Raw genomic sequence first — 22,836 nt, 5'->3', positions numbered from 1 at the left:
ACTTCCCTAATGATTAGTGAGGTTGAACATCTTTTCATACACCTCTTGGCTATTGAAAAAAATCTGTTCATTCTTAAATCAGACTTTTAATTTTTTTGCTATCAAAGTATGTAAGTTTCTTATATATTTTGGATCAGATAGATGGTTTACAAATATTTTGTCCCATTCCACAGGTTATCTTTTCATTTTGTTGATTGTTTCCTCTGCTGTGCAGAAGCTTTTTAGAGATAGTCCCACTGTTTATTTTTGCTTTTCATACCTATACTTCCAGTGTCATATTCAAAAAATCACCACCAAAACCACTGTCAAGGAGTATTTTTCCTTATGTTTTCTTCTAGAATAAGTTTTATGGTGTCAGGCCTTAATGTGAGTATTTAATCCATTCTGAATTAATTTCCAGTATTTCAGTTTATAAACTGTATTTCAGTTTATTCTTCTGCATTTGGATATACAGTTTTCTGAACACCATTTGCGGAAGATGCTATCTCTTTCTTCATTGTGCATTCTCGGAGCCCCTGTCAAAGATTAATTGACTTTATTTGTGTGTGTCCATTTCTGGGCTTTCTATTCTATTCCACTGGTTTGTTTTTATGCCAGTGTGACACTGTTTTGATTACCACCTTTGCAATATAGTTTGACATCGTGAAGCATGACGCCTTCAGCTCTGTTCTTATTTCTCAAGGTTTGTTTGGCTATTTGGTGCCTTTTATGATTCCATACGAGTTTTAGGATTTTTTTTTATTTCTTTTTTCTTTTAATTTTTTTAACATTTATTCATTTTTGAGAGACAGAAACAGAGTGCGAGTGGGGGAGGGGCAGAGAGAGAGGGAGACACAGAATCCGAAGCAGGCTCTGAGCTCTGAGCTGTCAGCGCAGGGCCCAATGTGGGGCTTGAACCCACAAACCATCAGATCATGACCTGAGCCGAAGTCGAACACTTACCCGACTGAGCCACCAAGGCACCCCGGATTTTTTTTGCGATTTCTGTGAAAAATGCCATTGGAATTTTGGTGGGAATTTATACAAGGATTGCACTGGATCTGTAGATCTATGATTCTACATAGAAGATAATTAGGGAAGTAAAAAAAGATGGTGGAAGTGTAGTAGAAGAAATCTGAGCGACTAAAGTACTGAAGTGAAGTCTGACTTACCAAAGGCCTGAGCGCAGAGTGGAAACTGAGCAGAGAGGAGTGGAGGGTTTCTGGAGATGAGGGTAATCTTTTTCTTTTTAATGTTTGTTTGTTTAGAGCATGTAGAGGAGGGGCAAAGAGAAAGGGAGACAGTGTCAGAATCCCAAGCAGGCTCCACGCTTGTCAGCACAGAGTCTGATGGGGGTCTCATCTCACCAACTGTGAGATCATGACTTTAGCCAAAGTTGAGAATCGGATGTTCAACTGAGTTACTCCAGGCGCCCCTGAGATGAGGGTAATCTTACATGTGATATCTTAAAGAAAGAGGAGGACATAGGAAATCTGGCTGATGACTTACCTAACAATAAACAATATAAGTCCAACAGATTTGTTGTAAGTGCAGGCATATTTTTCCCTAAGTGCTAGCAAAGAGACAAGTTAAAATGAGTAAATTAAGTGAAATTGGTGGGGTGCGGGGGCGGGGAGGAAGGAGATTAAATTCCATTCTCAGGAGCTGGTATCTCATGTTAAAATCAACTTAAAGTTAACACAGGACTCTGGAACCAGAACTAACATTTCAGGAAGCTGATCTTTACTACCATATGTGAGAATTAAGAGGAGGTCAAGAGCCAGGGAGCTGAGATGTTCACAGTGAGGTGACACACACAGAGTTTGAGCTACGGCTTCAGGAGGGAAAAGAAAAGAGAACCAAATTCCATACTAACAACAGAACCAAAGAGCCATCAACCTTGTAGTCATGAGGGTGGTTCTGGTTCCTAAATTCTGCAAAAACTACATTGTGTCTTGACCGTATATTCCAGTTAACAGCCAAAAACAGGATGTGGATAAAAATAAGACACCTCTTAGCTGTCACCCGCTTCTTCAAATAAGGCAATTATTACAAATTTAGCACACATGCAGATGTTCATGAATGTGGGAAGAAATTCTACTTAGAACAGAAACTTCCCTCATTACTCAAAGCTTCAAAGAACCAGTTTCTTTTTTTTTTCCTTTTTAATGTTTACTTATTTATTATGAGGGGGGGAGAGAGAGAGAGAGAGAGAGAGAGAGAAAATCCAAGCAGGCTCCACACTGTTAGCATACAGCCTGACTCAGGGCTCAATCCTATGAACTATGAGACCATGACCTGAACTGAAATCTAGAGTTGGGGGCTTAACTGACTGAGTCACCCTGGTACCCTCAAAGGACCAGTTTTGAAATACTTCTGAGGACAGACCAAAGGCAACTATTAAAACCTGATTAAATATTTAGTAAAACTATTTCAAGTAGTAACTGGTATGTTTTAGTATTATTCAGGTACAATATATATTCAGGTACATATATATATATGCTGACCTATACTTGTGATCAGATTTGGAATGTCAATATATAACATTCGTGGGGCACCTGGGTAGCTCAGTGGGTTGAGTGTCTGACTCTTGATTTCGCTCAGATCATGATCTCAAGGTTTGTGAGATCGAGCCCTGAGTTGGGCTCTGTGCTGACAGTGTGGAGCCTGCTTAAGATTCTTTCTCTCTCCCTCTCTCTCAGCCTCTCGTTTGTTCTCTCTCTCTTTCAAAATAAATAAATAAAGCTTAAAAATATATGTATAAAACATTCTTACTCATGACTGTCCTGGACTAAATGTTTGTCTCCCTTAAAATTCTTATATTGAAGCCATAAACCCCATGTGATGGTACTGGGAGATAGGGTCTTTGGGAGGTAATTAGGATTAGAGGTGGTCATAAGGGTGGGGTCCTAATGATGGAATTAGTGGCCTTGCAAGGAGAGACATCAGAGAGCTTCCTGGAGCACATGAAATTGTTCTGTCTCCTTCCCTGTCATATGAGGACACAAAGAGAAAGAGGCCATTTGTAAGCCAGGAGGAGGGCTCTCCCCAGAACCTAACCATGCTGTAACCTTCATCTTGGGCTTATAGCCTCCAAACTACTAGAAAATAAATTCCTATTAATCAAGCTACCTAGTCTATGGTTTCTGTTATGGCAGGCCAAGTTAAAACAGTGATAAAGAGCACAATGTAAATATTAAATTATTTTTAAATTCCAGTAATTTTTAGCAGGTCTTCAGAATGGTTTTAGATTTATAGAAAATTTTTACTGATTAGTACAGAGAGTTCCCTTATCACCTGCCCTTTTCTCCCTCCCTACCCACATGTGGTTTCCCATATAATTAGATGCTCATTAAAATGCTCATACCACAGGAGAGGCACACCAGGACGAGGAGCAACTCAGCAATGACACCACAGCCACCTCTCTCCCACCTCAAATTAACTAAGGGACATGCTTAGGACAAATGGCCCTTGAATGAGATGCCTACAGAGAAGTTAAGTTGTATTTTTTTTCCCTCTCACTGTTTTATTTTAGAAGAGTGAACATGCCAAATTTTTATGCTTTAGAAGCAAGTAATTTGCAGCTATATGGTTTTATGTCCTGCATTTAAAGGCCTCCGGCAATGGAGTCAGAGCTCTCTCCCCAGGTCCAAGGCTCCTCCGTGTCTGGCCCTGCCCAGCACTGGCACACCTACTGAATCTCTCTCCCTGCTGTGCTAATTCTTCTGCCTGTTACACCTGTGCACTCGCCTTACCCCCAGACCCAAATTCTACTCAACTGTCAAAACCCATCTATTCCACAAAGTCTTTTCAAACCAATACTGTGTTCTCTCCTTTGTTCACTTCTTCGATATCTACATGATTAGCAGGCCAGGGTTTATCACTTAATCATTCTCTAAATGTTAGAGTAAGGGCCTCTTTAGAGTAAGGACCATGGCTTACAATACTTTTTCCCCCCAGCACCTCATGGTACAACTCTGGAGATACAGTGCTTGATCAATAAATATATAGCTGATTACTAGCTGGTACACAGAAAAGGCAAGTTTTACACAAATTGTTTGATCTGCTCAAATTTTTAGAGAAAATTACCTTAAAAAATTAAAATGACTCTAAAAACCCTAAAATTACCAAAATGTGAGAGCCTGGGCCCAATGCCACAAGCAGAGGTTTTCAATGATGTAACTCTTAACCTTAGCAGGCTTTCCAGATTCATGAACACTCACTCACTGTAAAGGAAAGCAGATGTTAATAAAGACATACCGTCTGAGGTTGTAAGAATCTTCTTGTCTTTGGGCGCCAAAGCATGTCCAGCATGACTGATAACCCAAATTGGAAAGCGTCTGTTTGTTAAGGAGTACAGAGTCTTTGCAAATGGTACATAAAAGGAACAAAAACCTGGATTACCTAAGAAAAGAAACACAGATCTTAGTTAACCAAAGCTAAGCTCACATAAGAAGATGTGCAGAGTGGAAACGATGGATTTATCCTCACGCTTTCTTCTACAAATCTACTAACATTGACACATACACTTCAATTTTAATATCCTTTCTGCCTTAAGTCTGGGAATGATCGCTCAGAAGATTCCTGCTCCTGCTTTGTTCTCCAACTGTTTCAAGATAAATTCTTCCTCCCTATTCCTTAATAAATGGAGCCACCAACCCTACACCAAATGCTCAAGTACTAACACCAGGTTTGTCCCTGTTCTTCACAGCCAATTCCCTAGTGAGTCCTGTGAACTTTGCTTCCAAAATACATCCTTACACTGTCTACTTCTCTCCATTAGCATTATCACTTCCCATCAAGTTTTCTGCACTAGTCTCCCAATGGGAGTTCTGGCTACTCTTGTCCCCCGGGAATCCATTCTTTAGGTACCCAGAGAGATACCCTCAAACTTCAGATCAAATCATAGCTGTATCCTATTTAAACACCTTACACTGGCTTCCCATTATCATCCTATTGGTTTAAAGTCATTAATCCTGCCTCTAAAGCCCTTCAAGATATTATTCTGCTCAGTTACCAAGCTGCATGAAAACAAATCAGTGTAAGAATCATTCACAAAGCGTACTTTGAGGAGTGTACTGAGTGTTTCCTTGTCATTTATCACAAGTACTTCTATTGTAAACATATGTATAGTTTGACCTTTTGGGAAAAAGACCACCGACATATAGATTTTTCTTGTGTATGTACAGAAGGTATTTTTGACATGGGCTTGCTATAGAGAAACAGAATGAATAATAACCTTTTAGAAAAAAGAGTCAATCTGATATATCTTAGGGGGAAATGACAGTGAAATGGGGTTTCATCTTGCAGTCACCATCTGTATAATGCTTTCACAGACACTAGTTCATTTCCAGCAATATCTATTGTACAATTTATTATTTTTTCATGCTATTAGGTTTCTCTTCTTTGTAATTAGATGACATGGTTTTGTTGCACTGATATAACCTCTGCCACCCTTGTCAAATGACATTGATTTCTTCATCATTTCAGTTTTCTTGACAGGGAATGTAGCAAAGCGGTTAAGGGCAGACTCGGGAGCCAGACTGTGGGAGTTGGAATCACGGCTTTGCACTTATTAAGTGTGTGACCTCTGGAAAGTTATTTAACCTCTCGAGCCTTGGTTTCCTTGTCTTCAAAATGAGGATAATAACTGCACTACCTAATGTGAGAACTAAGTGAATTAATAAAGGTAAAGCACCTAAACACGGCTCGATGCGAGTGCTGTATAAATGTTAGCTACTCAGACGTGTCATGGCTAGCGATGGTGGTAAATGGTCTTGTCGTCCATATTGCTAGTCTGCTTCTGTTGCATTCAGACCTAGTGACTTGAGTTCTAAATTCCTTTTTGTAACTGTGCCAGTGACATCTTTGTTAAATAGTACAGAAACTTCTTTAAATGCAGTAATATGTTCTCTGGTCAGCTGACTGGCTGATGAAGAGAGGAGGGATGTACAGCACTAGGGCTATAACATCTAAGGTGGGTGTGGGCAGCACTGTTTCATGTTTTATATTTAAATCTTTAATAAGTTTGGAATATTTTTTAGTATCAAGTACAAAGTAGCAATCCAACTTCTTTCCAAATGATTAGCCAAGTGCCCCAAGACCATTTACTACATAACCCATTCTTTCTGCATTGATTTGAAATGTCTTCTGAATTCAACCCTGAATTCTTACATTTGCTTGCTAATTCTGATTCCAAATAATTCCATTTATTTTTTCCTTTTCTCCTCTGCCAGCACCATACTGCCTTGATTACTACATTGTGTTTTTCTTCCTTCCTTTCTTTTTTTTTTTAAAATGTTTCGGTAACTGGCAGGCCAAATCCCTTCTCTTAATTTTTTCCCCTAAATTTTCTAGGCTGGTGTCATAACCTTTAGAATTATTTCCACCAGGTTCAATTTTTAAAATTTATTTTTGGAATTCTGATGAAATTCACCTCATTTATACATTAATTTAAAAAGGTTTGATGTCTTTTATATTACTGAGTATAATCTTCTGGGAGTGGGTTATGTCTCATATTTAAATGTTTTAGGTCTCTCAGCTAAGTTTTACCATTTTTTTTCACATGGGTAGAAAATTATAGTCATTAACATTTTAAAGTGCTAGAACTTACTACATGCTAGGCAGCATTTGAGTGCTTTACATGTATTAACTCATTTAGTCCCAACCTGAGGTAGTACTATTATTACTTCCATTTTATGAATGACGAAACTGAGGTACAAAGAGGTTGAACAACTTGCCCAAGGTCACACGGATGATAAGTGCTCAATAAGTATTTGATGACTGGAAGAGTATACAAAAGAAAATAATAATACTGAATTTAGAAAAGAACATAAACTACCTGACACTGATTTCTTCATCATTTCAGTTCTTCATCATAAACTATCCGGTTTAGGATCTTCTGCATACCTTGTATTAGTTAATCTTATAAAAGCCCCACAGAGTAGCTGGCCTTATCATTAGGAATAATGAATGGGCAATTACTTGCACAATGCCTGGCACACAGAAAGGGCTGAATAAATGGTAGCTATTATTACTGTAATTGTTATTATATATTTATTTTTTTATTGAATAAATCTGACATGTCGTGTTCTGTAAGTTTAAGGTGCACAGCACATTAAAACTGGTTTAAGGAGAATCCAAAGATAACACACACATGAGTTAGATGCAATAATTACCACGAATACAATGAGTTACAATATGAACCTGAAAAGTACTAGCTAATGAATTGCTACAAAACAATTTTTTCCACCTATCTCTGGGTTCTGAGTTCTTTTGCTTAATGACTATAAGATCTTAAGCAAATACCTTGAAGCTTTCTTGTTCACTATTTTGTCATCATCAAGTAAATGATACTTTCAACTGCTTCATGTTCATTTCATTCTATTCAGTACTATAGCTTCTTTTGTATATTCTTTTAGTTACCAATTATTTACTGATCACCTTCTACATGGAAGTCACTGTGTCAGGCACAAGACAGTTAAAGGCCTTTTTATAATTCATATTCAGTAGGAAAATATATACATATAACTAAATAAATAAAGAAGCTAATTCAAGAGTGGGAGAAGTTATATGATGATTGTGGGAGGATCCTCAAGGGAAGAGATTAGGGTGGCCTGAGAAAAATGTTTAAGGAGATGACCTTTAGCTAAGACCCAAAAGATGAAAAGAAATCGACCTTGTAAAAATTTGAGGAAAGAAGATACCAGAACAGGAGAAGAACAGGTACGAAGGCCCTCAAGCAATGAAGAGCTTGGCTCCTGAAGAAACAGAAGAGTCCACAATGGCCAGTAAGTATCAGGAAGATCCGACTGACAAGTGAGATAGAAGTGGAAAATGTAATGCAAACCGTTTAAATGTCTTTGCATACTTCACTACTTAAATATCATGGCCCTTAAATAACACTTTATGAACCATGAATTTAACTTTCTGGTTAGGAAACCACAAAAAATTGAAAGGGTCTTATTTCTGCAGCTAAAATCAGATATACACACATTCACACATGTATGTATACGTGTATTTTCAGGTATAGGGATGTTTGAAAACATTTCAATACAAAACTGCTAGTAAAACTTTTTATCAAAGGATATCAAAATGTGTTATAAACATATGCTTGATCAAACATATAGTCAAGTGCTTGAGTAACATATAACAGAGGCTGTGGTGACCATCTCTAGACCCCAACTGCCAATAAACTATTCAACATTGCAATTGTAGATTTTTGCCTTCCACTTAATCTTGTAGGAGACAAAACCTGCCACATATAAAGTTAATGTGGCATAGCATCTATACAGAAGGTTGTCAGATGGAAAGAACACTGGGCTTGCACATGGAGCCTTGTCCGCTCCATTTCTGATCACTGTACTCAAATCTAAGACATATTGGATGACTCTATTATCCCCATATGACCACTGGAGAGTTATAATGACTCAATATATTTTACAGTGAGTTCTCAAATTGGTTCCCTTTGGTCATTTCTCTATTTAAAGAAAGTCCAAGGATATTGTTACTTAACAGAAATTCTACAACAAAGCTTCACTGGAAAAGACGAAGTTAAATTAAAAGTTCCTCAATCTGTGGATTCTAATAAATCACTCCTCATTATCATTACCAACTTAAAAGTGATTAATTTTGCTAGCTGCAAAAGCAAAGTGATTTAAAATGACATGTTACATCAATCTATCAGAGACAGACTAAATATGATGTCTTCAGTGGTTTAACAATCTTTGAAATACTGTCATCCTAATTTTCCCCACAGTATAAATAGATTAAGCCCAAATATAAAATACAATTCTGAACTCCATAAACTAATGAGCAGCACCAGCCTTCAGCTCCCATGAACTCCAAGGAAAAGGGCCAAGGGCAGCAATGAGAATAGAAGGGCAAACATAAAAGAACACTAAAAAACTAAGAATGATCTGAAAATGTCAAAGCACCACAAAACAATGACACCACAAAGCAACAAATGTTTTAAGCTTCTTTCTTCACAGTGTCTTCACTGAATGCTCCCTCTATCTGTCTCTTCCTCATATTTTAAACCTGGCTCTCCCCTGTGGTGGACTCTTCCTTTCAAGCGTCCACAGTAGAGCCCGCACTCTTCTCTAACACTTCATGCACCTCAAGGAGAGCAAAGACTTTTGCAACACAAGCTTCCCAGCTCTGAGGGTAAGTGAGTGAGTGAACGGACACCTCTGAGTAGGGAAGCACAGGGAACTGTCAGCTCCACCTACTCGTCTACCTTATTGCAACAACCTCTCCTCCTCCATCTCTGTCTATCAACTTCTTAGTCACTCTCACACATTCCCTGAAAACCCTGGCCCTTAAATAACAATTTTAGGTGCCATTCCATGGCAGGAGATTTCAAAATCTGGGTAGATTCACTGATCCAACACCTTTTTTTTTTTTTTAATTTTTTTTTTCAACGTTTATTTATTTTTGGGACAGAGAGAGACAGAGCATGAACGGGCGAGGGGCAGAGAGAGAGGGAGACACAGAATCGGAAACAGGCTCCAGGCTCTGAGCCATCAGCCCAGAGCCCGACGCGGGGCTCGAACTCACAGACCGCGAGATCGTGACCTGGCTGAAGTCGGACGCTTAACCGACTGCGCCACCCAGGCGCCCCGATCCAACACCTTTGTCCCATAATTCATTACCCTGATCAAATTCAACGAACTTCCTGCACATGAAACTTAAGCAACTAATTCTGATAGCCACAGCCTAGGATCAGTGGTAAGCATATCACAATCTCCTGGAAGGCGTGTTAAAACACAGACTGCTCCACCCCCAGAGTTTCTGGTTCAGAAGGTCTGGGAGGGGCCCGAGAACCTGCATGTCTGATGAGTTCTCAGATGCTACTGCTGGTCCCAACACCAACTTTAAGAACCACTGGTTTAGATTTTTTCATTACCCAGAAATGGTTAACATTCAAACCATTCTACCTCTGATAGGTCAGACTTCACTCCCAATATACCTGCTATTCCATCACAGTGCTGCTCAAAATCTACTTGTTCTCAGTTGATAATTCCTTTCATCCTGTATACCTGCTATTCTCAATGCTGACCCCTTTCCTCAGGGCCCTTATCTACCCTCTGCCATATTTATTCTCAACAGATCACCTCAACTCTTAATTAGAAGAAAAAACAGAGCTCAGGAGGCAGGAAATTACTTTACTCTCTCTGACGTGCTTTCACACTTTCTCCACTTTGGTAACTAACTTCACCTCCTTCATGCTAGCCTCTGAAGAATATCCTGTCTCCAGTCCAAGACAACATTTCTACTTACCTTCTCAATCCTATACTCTACCATGGCCTCAAATCTCTGCTCCATCAAACAGTACTTGTCATGCCTATAATTTCAAACTCTCCCTAGCTGCTATTAAAGCATATGTATTTTTAATTTCAATAGATGCCAACAGACTGCTTTCTAAAATGACTGTTATATCATGAAAGGAAACTGGAAATTTTATTTCCAGAAGAGGTTAAACGGAAGAGGTTTTGGGTCAGGAATCTTAGGCCAACTGAAAACAGAAGCACTATACTGAGAAGAGCTTTGATTAACTGTTACTAAACACTGAAACTTCCTACCTTCTTTCCCTTGTTCAGCCCTGAACATTCACAAACAGGTTTCCACTCCTCAAACAGGATATTGGGAGATTCCTTCCTAGGAAAACTGAATGACCCAAGAAATAGGTAGAGATAACTGAAAGCTGGAAATTCTCCAGTGAAATGCTGGGTCCCTACCCAATTACCCTTACCCTAGCGTGGGATCTAGGGTGACCAGCCATCCTGTTTTGCATAGGACTGTTGTGGTTTTAGTACTGAAAGGCATGTGTCCTTCAATAAAATCTCTCAGACTACAATAGCTGGTCACTCTAGGCACACCTGAGGACAAGCCTCATCCCTGAACACAAAGATTCCAATAGCTGTTTGTGTCTTCCTCTTAAAAATGAAAGGGTAGTCAGGATTACCAGACATTTGAGGAAAAACAAATGCTAATGCAAACAAACAGAAAAAGGAAGAAAGTAAAAACTCTAATAATGCAAGAAGCCAAAGAAAATGATAATTTACCCATGAAACAGGTGACTATAAAAAAAGAAGAGAAAACATAGCTCTTAGGATTGAAGTATATGACTCTCTGGTTTAAAAGGGTACACAAAAACCTATAGTGTATGAAAAAAATATCCATACAATGTGCTTTATGGTAAAGTTTCAGTATCTTAGAACAAAGAAAAGATCTAAAATGCTTTTCCTTGCAGGTGAGCTTCAAATACAAAAGATAAAAAATCAGAATGATATCAAGACTTCTCAAAAGCAGCTCTGGACCATGGAAAACAGCTAAAATGCCCTCTAAATTCTAAGGAAAAATTATCTCCAAACTAGAAGCTTAAGACATTTTCTGACATGACAGATCTTTAAAAGATTACTTCCCATGTACCTCTTCTCAGGAAGTTACTAAGAGATGTGCTTAACCAATAAAGCAAGAAATAAGAAAATGTGGGATCCAGGAAATGGAATCTAACTCAGGAGAAAAGTGACAGGAATTCCCAGCATGGCCTGGGCAGCAGACCTACAGAGCAATCAGTCCAGACTGGAGCCAATGAACTGAGAGTTCTGGGAAGCGTATCTCCAAAGAAACGAAACAAAACAAAACAAAAATGAGAAAAACAAAACCAAAACCAGACTGATTACTCAAATGCATTAAAAGGACTTTTTTTCTCATTTCCTAGAGAATAATTTTAGGATAAATTAGTGATTCAAAAGTAGAAAACTAAGCAAATAAGACAATAATTAGCTCAGAGAGAACAACAAGAAAAAAATGTACAAGAAAAGAAACGCAATCATAATACCTCATTGGCTTAGCTATATACGGTATGATATGTAGTCACAATTTCATTCTTAATCTTAATCTTTAAGACTGATATGTATCTCTCTCTCTCTCTCTCTCTATATATATATATATACACCAGATAAATAGATATATCTATATAGAGATATACAGATATATAGAGATATCTATCTATATATCTATATATCTATAGATATATCTACCTATATAAAGGTATATCTCTATATATCTATATCTCTATATCTCTATATATCTTTATATCTCTATAAAGAGATATAGATCTCTATATATCTATATATAGATCTATATATATCTATATATCTATATATCTCTATATATCTATCTCTATATAGAGATAGAGATATATAGATATATAAATATATCTCTATATATCTTTATATCTCTATATAGAGATATAGATATATAGAGACATATTTATATATCTCTATATAGAGATATAGATATATAGAGACATAGAGATATAGATATATAGAGATATATCTTTATATAGATAGATAGATATCTATTCTCTCTCTCTCTCTCTCTCTCTCTCTCCATATATATATACATATAATATGTTCTAACGTACAAGTTTAAAAGGGCTTTGAATATCTACAATCAAGAAACTACCCCAGACATTCTACTGATAGTGATTCTGCAAAAGTCACAAATGACCCAGCTTCCACATCTCAGAATAAATAAACGTTCCACAGTAAACTTACAATCATCTTGGAATGAGACAGAAAAAATTATTTAGAAAAATGTCACAAATTTGGTAGTTCTAATTATTCTAGGTATTAAGAAATTTTAAAAAGATTATAAAACTAAATGCATACTTCCAATTATGATTTAAAATGTATATGTAAGAGTCTCTTACGGTTTGAATCCCTCCCTCCCTCTCTAACTTTGTTTTTTTCTTTTTCTTTCAATATATGAAGTTTATTGTCAAATTGGTTTCCATACAACACCCAGTGCTCATCCCAAAAGGTGCCCTCCTCAATACCCATCACCCACCCTCTCCTCCCTCCCACCCCCCATCAACCTTCAGTTTGTTCTCAGTTTTTTTAAAATTTTTTTTTTCAACTTTTTTTTATTTATTTTTGGGACAGAGAGAGACAGACATGAACGGGGGAGGGGCAGAGAGAGAGGGAGACCCAGAATCGGAAACAGGCTCCAGGCTCTGAGCCATCAGCCCAGAGCCCGACGCGGGGCTCGAACTCCCGGACCGCGAGATCGTGACCTGGCTGAAGTCGGACGCTTAACCGACTGCGCCACCCAGGAGCCCCACAGTTTGTTCTCAGTTTTTAAGAGTCTCTTATGCTTTGGCTCTCTTCCACTCTAACCTCTTTTTTTGTTTTTCTTCCCCTCCCCCATGGGTTTCTGTTAAGTTTCTCAGGATCCACATAAGAGTGAAACCATATGGTATCTGTCTTTCTCCGTATGGCTTATTTCACTTAGCATAACACTCTCCAGTTCCATCCATGTTGCTACAAAGGGCCATATTTCATTCTTTCTCATTGCCACGTAGTACTCCATTGTGTATATAAACCACAATTTCTTTATCCATTCATCAGTTGATGGACATTTAGGCTGTTTCCATAATTTGGCTATTGTTGAGAGTGCTGCTATAAACATTGGGGTACAAGTGCCCCTATGCAACAGTTCTCCTGTATCCCTTGAGTAAATGCCTAGCAGTGCTATTGCTGGGTCATAGGGTAGGTCTATTTTTAATTTTCTGAGGAACCTCCACACTGTTTTCCAGAGTGGCTGCACCAGTTTGCATTCCCACCAACAGTGCAAGAGGGTTCCCGTTTCTCCACATCCTCTCCAGCATCTATAGTCTCCTGATTTGTTCATTTTGGCCACTCTGACTGGCGTGAGGTGATATCTGAGTGTGGTTTTGATTTGTATTTCCCTGATGAGGAGTGATGTTGAGCATCTTTTCATATGCCTGTTGGCCATCCAGATGTCTTCTTTAGAGAAGTGTCTATTCATGTTTTCTGCCCATTTCTTCACTGGGTTATTTGTTTTTCGGGTGTGGAGTTTGGTGAGCTCTTTATAGATTTTGGATACTAGCCCTTTGTCTGATGTCATTTGCAAATATCTTCTCCCATTCTGTTGGTTGTCTTTTAGTTTTGTTGGTTGTTTCCTTTGCTGTGCAGAAGCTTTTTATCTTCATAAGGTCCCAGTAGTTCATTTTTGCTTTTAATTCCCTTGCCTTTGGGGATGTGTCGAGTAAGAGATTGCTACGGCTGAGGTCAGAGAAGTCTTGTCCTGCTTTCTCCTCTAGGGTTTTGATGGTTTCCCGTCTCACATTCAGGTCCTTTATCCACTTTGAGTTTATTTTTGTGAATGGTGTCAGAAAGTGGTCTAGTTTCAATCTTCTGCATGTTGCTGTCCAGTTCTCCCAGCACCATTTGTTAAAGAGACTTTTTTCCATTGGATATTCTTTTCTGCTTTGTCAAAGATTAGTTGCCCATATGTTTGTGGGTCTAGTTCTGGGGTTTCTATTCTATTCCATGGGTCTATGTGTCTGTTTTTGTGCCAATACCATGCTGTCTTTATGATTACAGCTTTGTAGTAGAAGCTAAAGTCTGGGATTGTGATGCCTCCTATTTTGGTCTTCTTCAAAATTACTTTGGCTACTCAGGGCCTTTTGTGGTTCCATATGAATTTTAGGATTGCTTGTTCTAGTTTTGAGAAGAATGGTGGTGCGATTTTGATTGGGATTGCATTGAATGTGTAGATAGCTTTGGGTAGTATTGACATTTTGACAATATTTATTCTTCCAATCCATGAGCAGGGAATGTCTTTCCATTTCTTTATATCTTCTTCAATTACCTTCATAAGCTTTCTATAGTTTTCAGCATACACATCTTTTACATCTTTGGTTAGATTTATTCCTAGGTATTTTATGCTTCTTGGTGCAATTATGAATGGGATAAGTTTCTTTATTTGTCTTTCTGTTGCTTCATTATTAGTGTATAAGAATGCAACTGATTTCTGTACATTGATTTTGTATCCTGCAACTTTGCTAAATTCATGTATCAGTTCTAGCAGACTTCTGGTGGAGTCTATCGGATTTTCCATGTATAATATCATGTCATCTGCAAAAAGTGAAAGCTTAACTTCATCTTTGCCAATTTTGATGCCTTTGATTTCCTTTTGGTGTCTGATTGCTGATGCTAGAACTTCCAACACTATGTTAAACAACAGCGGTGAGAGTGGACATCCCTGTCGTGTTCCTGATCTCAGGGAAAAAGCTCTGTTTTTCCCCATTGAGGATGATGTTAGCTGTGGGCTTTTCATAAATGGCTTTTATGATCTTTAAGTATGTTCCTTCTATCCCAACTTTCTCGAGGGTTTTTATTAAGAAACGGTGCTGAATTTTGTCAAAGGCCTTTTCTGCATCGATTGACAGGATCCTATGGTTCTTATCTTTTCTTTTCTTAATGTGATGTATCACGTTGATTGATTTGCGAATGTTGAACCAGCCCTGCATCCCAGGAATGAATCCCACTTGATCATGGTGAATAATTCTTTTTATATGCTGTTGAATTTGATTTGCTAGTATCTTATTGAGAATTTTTGCATCCATATTCATCAGGGATATTGGTCTGTAGTTCTCTTTTTTATTGGGTCTCTGTCTGGTTTAGGAATCAAAGTAACACTGGCTTCATAGAATGGGTCTGGAAGTTTTCCTTCCCTTTCTAGTTTTTAGAATAGCTTGAGAAGGATAGGTATTATCTCTGCTTTAAACGTCTGGTAGAACTCCCCTGGGAAGCCATCTGGTCCTGGACTCTTATTTGTTGGGAGATTTTTGATGACTGATTCAATTTCTTCGCTGGTTATGGGTCTGTTCAAGCTTTCTATTTCCTCCTGATTGAGTTTTGGAAGCGTGTGGGTGTTTAGGAATTTGTCCATTTCTTCCAGGTTGTCCAATTTGTTGGCATATAATTTTTCATAGTATTCCCTGATAATTGCTTGTATCTCTGAGGAATTGGTTGTAATAATTCCATTTTCATTCATGATTTTATCTATTTGGGTCATCTCCCTTTTCTTTTTGAGAAGCCTGGCTAGAGGTTTATCAATTTTGTTTATTTTTTCAAAAAACCAACTCTTGGTTTCATTGATCTGCTCTACAGTTTTTTTAGATTCTATATTGTTTATTTCTGCTCTGATCTTTATTATTTCTCTTCTTCTGCTGGGTTTAGGCTGTCTTTGCTGTTCTGCTTCTATTTCCTTTAGGTGTGCTGTTAGATTTTGTATTTGGGATTTTTCTTGTTTCTTGAGATAGGCCTGGATTGCAATGTATTTTCCTCTTAGGACTGCCTTCGCTGCATCCCAAAGCGTCTGGATTGTTGTATTTTCATTTTCATTTATTTCCATATATTTTTTAATTTCTTCTCTAATTGCCTGGTTGACCCATTCATTCTTTAGTAGGGTGTTCTTTAACCTCCATGCTTTTGGAGGTTTTCCAGACTTCTTCCTGTGGTTGATTTCAAGCTTCATAGCATTGTGGTCTGAAAGTATGCATGGTATGATTTCAATTCTTGTATACTTATGAAGGGCTGTTTTGTGACCCAGTATGTGATCTATCTTGGAAAATGTTCCATGTGCACTCGAGAAGAAAGTATATTCTGTTGCTTTGGGATGCAGAGTTCTAAATATATCTGTCAAGTCCATCTGATCCAATGTATCATTCAGGGCCCTTGTTTCTTTATTGACCATGTGTCTAGATGATCTATCCATTTCTGTAAGTGGAGTGTTAAAGTCCCCTGCAATTACCACATTCTTATCAATAAGGTTGCTTATGTTTATGAGTAATTGTTTTATATATTTGGGGGCTCCCGTATTCGGCGCATAGACATTTATAATTGTTAGCTCTTCCTGATGGATAGAATCTGTAACTATTATATAATGCCCTTCTTCATCTCTTGTTACAGCCTTTAAAGTCTAGTTTGTCTGATATAAGTATGGCTACTCCAGCTTTCTTTTGGCTTCCAGTAGCATGATAAATAGTTCTCCATCCCCTTATTCTCAATCTAAAGGTGTCCTCAGGTCTAAAATGAGTCTCTTGTAGACAGCAAATAGATGGGTCTTGTTTTTTTATCCATTCTGATACCCTATGTCTTTTGGTTGGCGCATTTAGTCCACTTACATTCAGTGTTATTATGGAAAGATATGGGTTTAGAGTCATTGTGATGTCCGTAGGTTTCATGCTTGTAGCAATGTCTCTGGTACTTTGTCTCACAGGATCCCCCTTAGGATCTCTTGCAGGGCTGGTTTAGTGGTGACAAATTCCTTCAGTTTTTGTTTGTTTGGGAAGACCTTTACCTCTCCTTCTATTCTAAATGACAGACTTGCTGGATAAAGGATTCTCGGCTGCATATTTTTTCTGTTCATCACATTGAAGATCTCCTGCCATTCCTTTCTGGTCTGCCAAGTTTCAGTAGAGAGATCGGTCACGAGTCTTACAGGTCTCCCTTTGTATGTTACAGCACGTTTATCTCTAGCTGCTTTGAGAATTTCCTCTTTATCCTTGTATTTTGCCAGTTTCACTATGATACGTCATGCAGAAGATCGGTTCAAGTTACGTCTGAAGGGAGTTCTCTGTGCATCTTGGATTTCAATGCCTTTTTCCTTCCCCAGATCCGGGAAGTTCTCAGCTATTATTTCTTCAAGTACACCTTCAGCACCTTTCCCTCTCTCTTCCTCCTCTGGAATACCAATTATGCGTATATTGTTTCTCTTTAGTGCATCACTTAGTTCTCTAATTTTCCCCTCATACTCCTGGATTTTTTTGTCTCTTTTTCTCAGCTTCTTCTTTTTCCATAATTTTATCTTCTAGTTCACCTATTCTCTTCTCTGCCTCTTCAATCCGAGCCGTAGTTGTTTCCATTTTATTTTGCAGTTCATTGATAGCATTTTAAAAAAAATTTTTTTTTTTTTTAACATTTATTTATTTTTGAGACAGAGAGAGACAGAGCATGAACGGGGGAGGGTCAGAGAGAGGGAGACACAGCATCTGAAACAGGCTCCAGGCTCTGAGATGTCAGCACAGAGCCCGACGCGGGGCTCGAACGCACGGACCGCGAGATCATGACCTGAGCTGAAGTTGGCCGCTTAACCAACTGAGCCACCCAGGCGCCCCATTGATAGCATTTTTTAGCTCCTCCTGGCTGTTCCTTAATCCCTTGATCTCTGTAGCAAGAGATTCTCTGCTGTCCTTTATACTGTTTTCAAGCCCAGTGATTAATTTTATGACTATTATTCTAAATTCACTTTCTGTTATATTGTTTAAATCATTTTTGATCAGTTCATTAGCTGTTGTTATTTCCTGGATGTTTTTCTGAGGGGAATTCTTCTGTTTCATTTTGGATAGTCCCTGGAGTGGTGCGGGAATGCGGGGCACTTCCCCTGTGCTGTCTTGAATAACTTGCGTTGGTGGGCGGGGCTGCAGTCAGACCTGATGTCTGCCCCCAGCCCACCACTGGGGCCACAGTCAGACTGGTGTGTGCCTTCTCTTCCCCTCTCCTAGGGGCGGGATTCACTGTGGGGTGGCATGGCCCATCTGGGCTACTTGCACACTGCCAGGCTTGTGGTGCTGGGAATCTGGCGTATTAGCTGGGGTGGATGGGCAAGGTGCATAGGGGCGGGAGGGGCAGGCTCAGCTCGCTTTTCCTTCGGAGATCCGCTTCGGGAGGGGCCCTGCGGCACCGAGAGGGAGTCAGATCCGCCGGAGGGAATGGATCCGCAGAAGCACAGCTTTGGGTGTTTGCGGGGTGCAGGCAAGTACCCTGGCAGGAACCGGTTTCCTTTGGGATTTTGGCTGGGGGATGGGCGAGGGGGATGGGCGAGGGAGATGGCGCTGGGAGCGCCTTTGTTCCCTGCCAAGCTGAGCTCTGTCCTCCGGGCTCAACAACTCTCCCTCCCTTTGTCCTCCAGCCCTCCCGTTCTCTGAGCAGAGCTGTTAGCTTATAACCTTCCAGATGTTAAGTCCCACTGGCTGTCAGAACTCATGGAGTCCGGCCCCTCCACTTTTGCAAGCCAGACTTCGGGGGCTCTGCCTTGCCCAGTGGGTTGCCCCTCCACCGCCCCGGCTCCCTCCCGCCAGTCCGTGTAGGGCGCACTGCCTCACCGCCCTTCCTACCCTCTTCTGTGGGCCTCTTGTCTACGCTTGGCTCCGGAGACTCCGTTCTGCTAGTCTTCTGGCGGTTTTCTGGGTTATTTAGGCCAATGTGGGGGGAATCTTAGTGATCAGCAGGACGCGCGGTGAGCCCATCGTCTCCTACACTGCCATCTTCCCAGGATCCTCTTTTTTTACTCTTAAAAACTGAGAATAAACTGAAGGTTGATGTGGGGTGGGAGGGAGGGGAAAGTGGGTGATGGGCATTGAGGAGGGCACTTGTTGGGATGAGCACTGGGTGTGGTATGGAAACCAATTTCATAAATTTCATATTAAAAACAATAAAAATAAAATGCATATGTAATACACAACACAATATACATAATATAAATGCACTGAAGAAAAACAAAAAGCCCAGCCACTAAAGTACTAAGCATGGTTGTTATCAATAGTTTGAGTGATTTTATTTCTTTCCACAAAGCTTTTTATATTTATCAAATTCTCTTTAAAATCTGAAAAAGTTGGGGCACCTGGGTGGCTCAGTCGGTTATGCGGCCGACTTCGGCTCAGGTCATGATCTCGCGGTCCGTGAGTTCGAGCCCCGCGTCGGGCTCTGTGCTGACAGCTCAGAACCTGGAGCCTGTTTCAGATTCTGTGTCTCCCTCTCTCTGACCCTCCCCTGTTCATGCTCTCTCTCTGTCTCAAAAATAAATAAACGTTAAAAAAAAAAAAAATAAAATAAAATAAAATCTGAAAAATCCACATTTTTAAACTTACCTGTAATAATAAAAATAAGCAGCTTAGGCCTGTTGGCTCTCTGCTCATTGAAGAGGTTAGTCCAGGGCCCACATTTTAGAACCTGGGTTTCAACTCCACAACATAAAATGAATTCCTCATGCACAGGAACTTCTTCCTTAATACTGGAGTCCATTTCTAAATGAGAGGAGAAAAACAATAAAATGAGTTGCTAAAATGTAAAACCTTGGGCCAAAGACAATATTCAAGAATTTTTTAAAAAAGGCAAATTTCAATAAACACAAGCATATACGGTAGGTATATGACCACTCATCTATTCTGGATTATAGGATCACACACACACAAAATTAAAACAAACCACAAGAGTAAGGAGAAACAGGGAGACACATCTTCAGTGAAGTGAAAGACTTCACAGGAGTATGAATCAGGATCAGATTAGCCAGAGATCCTGCTAAATATCCTATAACACCTAGGATAACACTCACAACAAAAAAATTATCTAGCCCAAAAGTCAACAGCGCCAAGATTGAAAAGCCAAACCAAACCAAACAAAACCCTACTCTAATACTAGGTGCCTATAGAGTACAGTTTGTCCAGCATTTGGTTGGCTGCAATGTGTTTCTTCTTTCTCTAGCTCTCTATTCTGGCAGCAGCAGCAATGTAGCAAGAGTCCCAGATAATACCTCAGACCAGGTGGCTGCTCCCTGCACCCTCTCCTTAGTCACATGCACACTGAAGAGCCAGCCACTTGACCTCTGTCACACACAGTAGGCTGGAAGTGCCTTGCCCAATAGAGCTCTGGGTTGCTTAAAAAAAAAGGAAGCTTCTTCAACTCCCCATTCCAGCAGTAACCAAAGCAGTGTCCCAACTTCCTCTGTACCTGCCTATCAGCCTCAACTCACTTGGAGTTGCTCCTGTGGCCCTTTCATGCAGGCACCACACGCTCCAGACCTCACACCTACACCAGCACCCTGGTTCACTCTGCACTCCCTCCCACCAGTCTTGGTTCACGTCCTGACATGGCAACTGTGGATCAGCTTTGGCGCAGGCAACCACCAACTTTCTCTACCACACACTGGGCTGCAACCACACCTTTTAAATAAGATCTAAACCCACGTTCCCAGTTTGTCTCTTCTTGGGTACTTTCTCTCATCCCTAGGCGATCTTTAGAGTTTTCTTTATACAGTAACTTTATAGTTTCTCTTCTTCCACAGCTTAATAATTCCTTATATTAAATTAACCATGTGAGTTATTGTGTGGCTTCTGTCTCTTGAATGGATCTAGATTGATACATCCTGCATTGCCTATCCAGATTTTTTTCTTCAAATCTTTCCCATCTTAGACGTAGCTCAAATCCTACCTCCTACTTGAGGTCTTCCCTGAACTCCTCAAATAAACTCTAAACTCACAGCACCTTTCTTTAACATAAGTCAACAGTGGTAAAGGTAACCAGGTAAACTTCACCTGGTAATCTATGCACTTGTTATTCATGTCATGCCATACTCTCATAGCACAACAGTCAACAAACTCACTACCGGCACCACCCAAACCTCCCCAGATTGACAGCCACCTTAGGTTAAGGTAAGGATTGGACACAGGAAGGAAGAAAACATTAACATACACCCCAATCTCCATGTGTAACCCAAAGTCTAAAACTTTCCCAAATAAAATTACTTAGAAAATAAAAAAAAATATTACTCAAAAAGTGGGGACTCCTCTTCATTCAAAATAAATTGACTAAATAAATGAAAGTATCATCTCGCATTTTCTTAAGTATCGATCTTTAGTTCACTAATACCTGTCACTGTACTCCAATCTCTGAAACTGTCACACAACAGAGTATATTTATAAAGCTCTTATGACATTTATAAAATGTTGGAAACAATGAGATTTAACTGTTCTATACTACATTAAATTAGAGCACCATCCAAGAAGACACTGGATAAACGGCATACTTGCACTAGAAGAGAATGCAAAGTTATTAACTATATTCTATTCATAAATACTTAACTTTAAGCAAATGACATGTTGGGAGTTCGATTAGCCACAAAATTAATGAGAATTCAAATAGATAAGAAACTCAAACACAGTCTATAAAATCTGGAAAACAAAAAATTAATTACACCTCTAAAATACCTCAAATAAAATACAACTAAGAGACCTGGAGTAAACCTATGTATTACAGAGCATCTTTTTTTTTTTTTTTTAATTTCTTAGTGTTTTTATTTATTCAAAAAAATTTTTTTAAATCTTTATTTTTAAGAGAGAGAGAGAGAGAGAGACAGAATGTGAGCAGGGGAGGGGCAGAGAGAGAGGGAGACACAGAATCTGAAGCAGGCTCCAGGCTCTGAGCTGTCAGCATAGAGCCCGACGCGGGGCTTGAACTCACAGTCCGCGAGATCATGACCTGAGCTGAAGTCGGACGCTCAACGGACTGAGCCACCCAGGCGCCCCAACAGAGCATCTTTTAATTTTACTCACACTTATGTTTCTGATTCCCACATAGCCAATAATAATAATAATAATAATAATAATAGAATAATAAAAAATATATAAATAAATGAAAAGCAAAGGAAACCCTAACAGTAAGAAATTTCAAGTTCTTCCTTACCTAAGAATCCAAGGTGATTTGGTCTGCAAACAAGTGTCCAATTAAGAAGGGACAATGTGTTCTAAGTATATAATAGTAGAGGCTGATGGCCCTACCTACAAACACAGCCTATAAGCAATCTTAAATGAAATCAGTTTTGATAACCAGCAAGACTTAGGGTGGATAAAAACCAAGTGTGAATACAATTTGTGTAATTTAGGTAAGCTTTACTTACCTAAATATAGGTGTTCATCTGTTTTTATTAATGGGTTTAATTTTATTTAGAAAAAAAAATTTCCAATTAAATCTTACACAAACCTAGACAATATATAAAACAGAAAAGCAGCATTTGATCAGTATAAATTTTACTGTTCAAATTTATAATATTTATTTATTATAAAGTCAGCCGGTGAGACAGTGAGGCTACATTAATGAACAAAAATATTTGCAAGTGGAGTTATAAATGAGTCTCATTTAGCTTTAGCATCCAAATCCAAACAACATTCGCATTTCATTTTGGCTACTCAATAAGAATTCT

At 39.1% G+C, this 22,836-nt stretch overlaps 1 protein-coding gene across 2 annotated transcripts in view; it reads right to left on the bottom strand.

Moving 5' to 3' along the window:
- Nucleotides 1-22,836, bottom strand: part of LDAH (lipid droplet associated hydrolase) — a 112,640-nt gene that overhangs the window by 78,443 nt on the left and 11,361 nt on the right. For both annotated transcript variants that reach the window (XM_030311573.2, XM_030311574.1), the window contains exons 2-3: nucleotides 19,730-19,885; nucleotides 4,240-4,383 (exon numbers count right to left, since the gene is read on the bottom strand). In XM_030311573.2, the coding sequence (XP_030167433.1) occupies nucleotides 4,240-4,383; nucleotides 19,730-19,883 (298 nt within the window). In that variant the 5' untranslated portion in view covers nucleotides 19,884-19,885. The remainder of the gene's footprint in view (nucleotides 1-4,239; nucleotides 4,384-19,729; nucleotides 19,886-22,836) is intronic.

Source organism: Lynx canadensis, chromosome A3, assembly GCF_007474595.2.
Source record: "Lynx canadensis isolate LIC74 chromosome A3, mLynCan4.pri.v2, whole genome shotgun sequence".
In the NCBI taxonomy this organism is placed as follows: Eukaryota; Metazoa; Chordata; class Mammalia; order Carnivora; family Felidae; genus Lynx; species Lynx canadensis.
The sequence above is the reverse complement of the archived record's forward strand: the minus strand, read 5'-3'. Positions and strand labels throughout refer to the sequence as shown.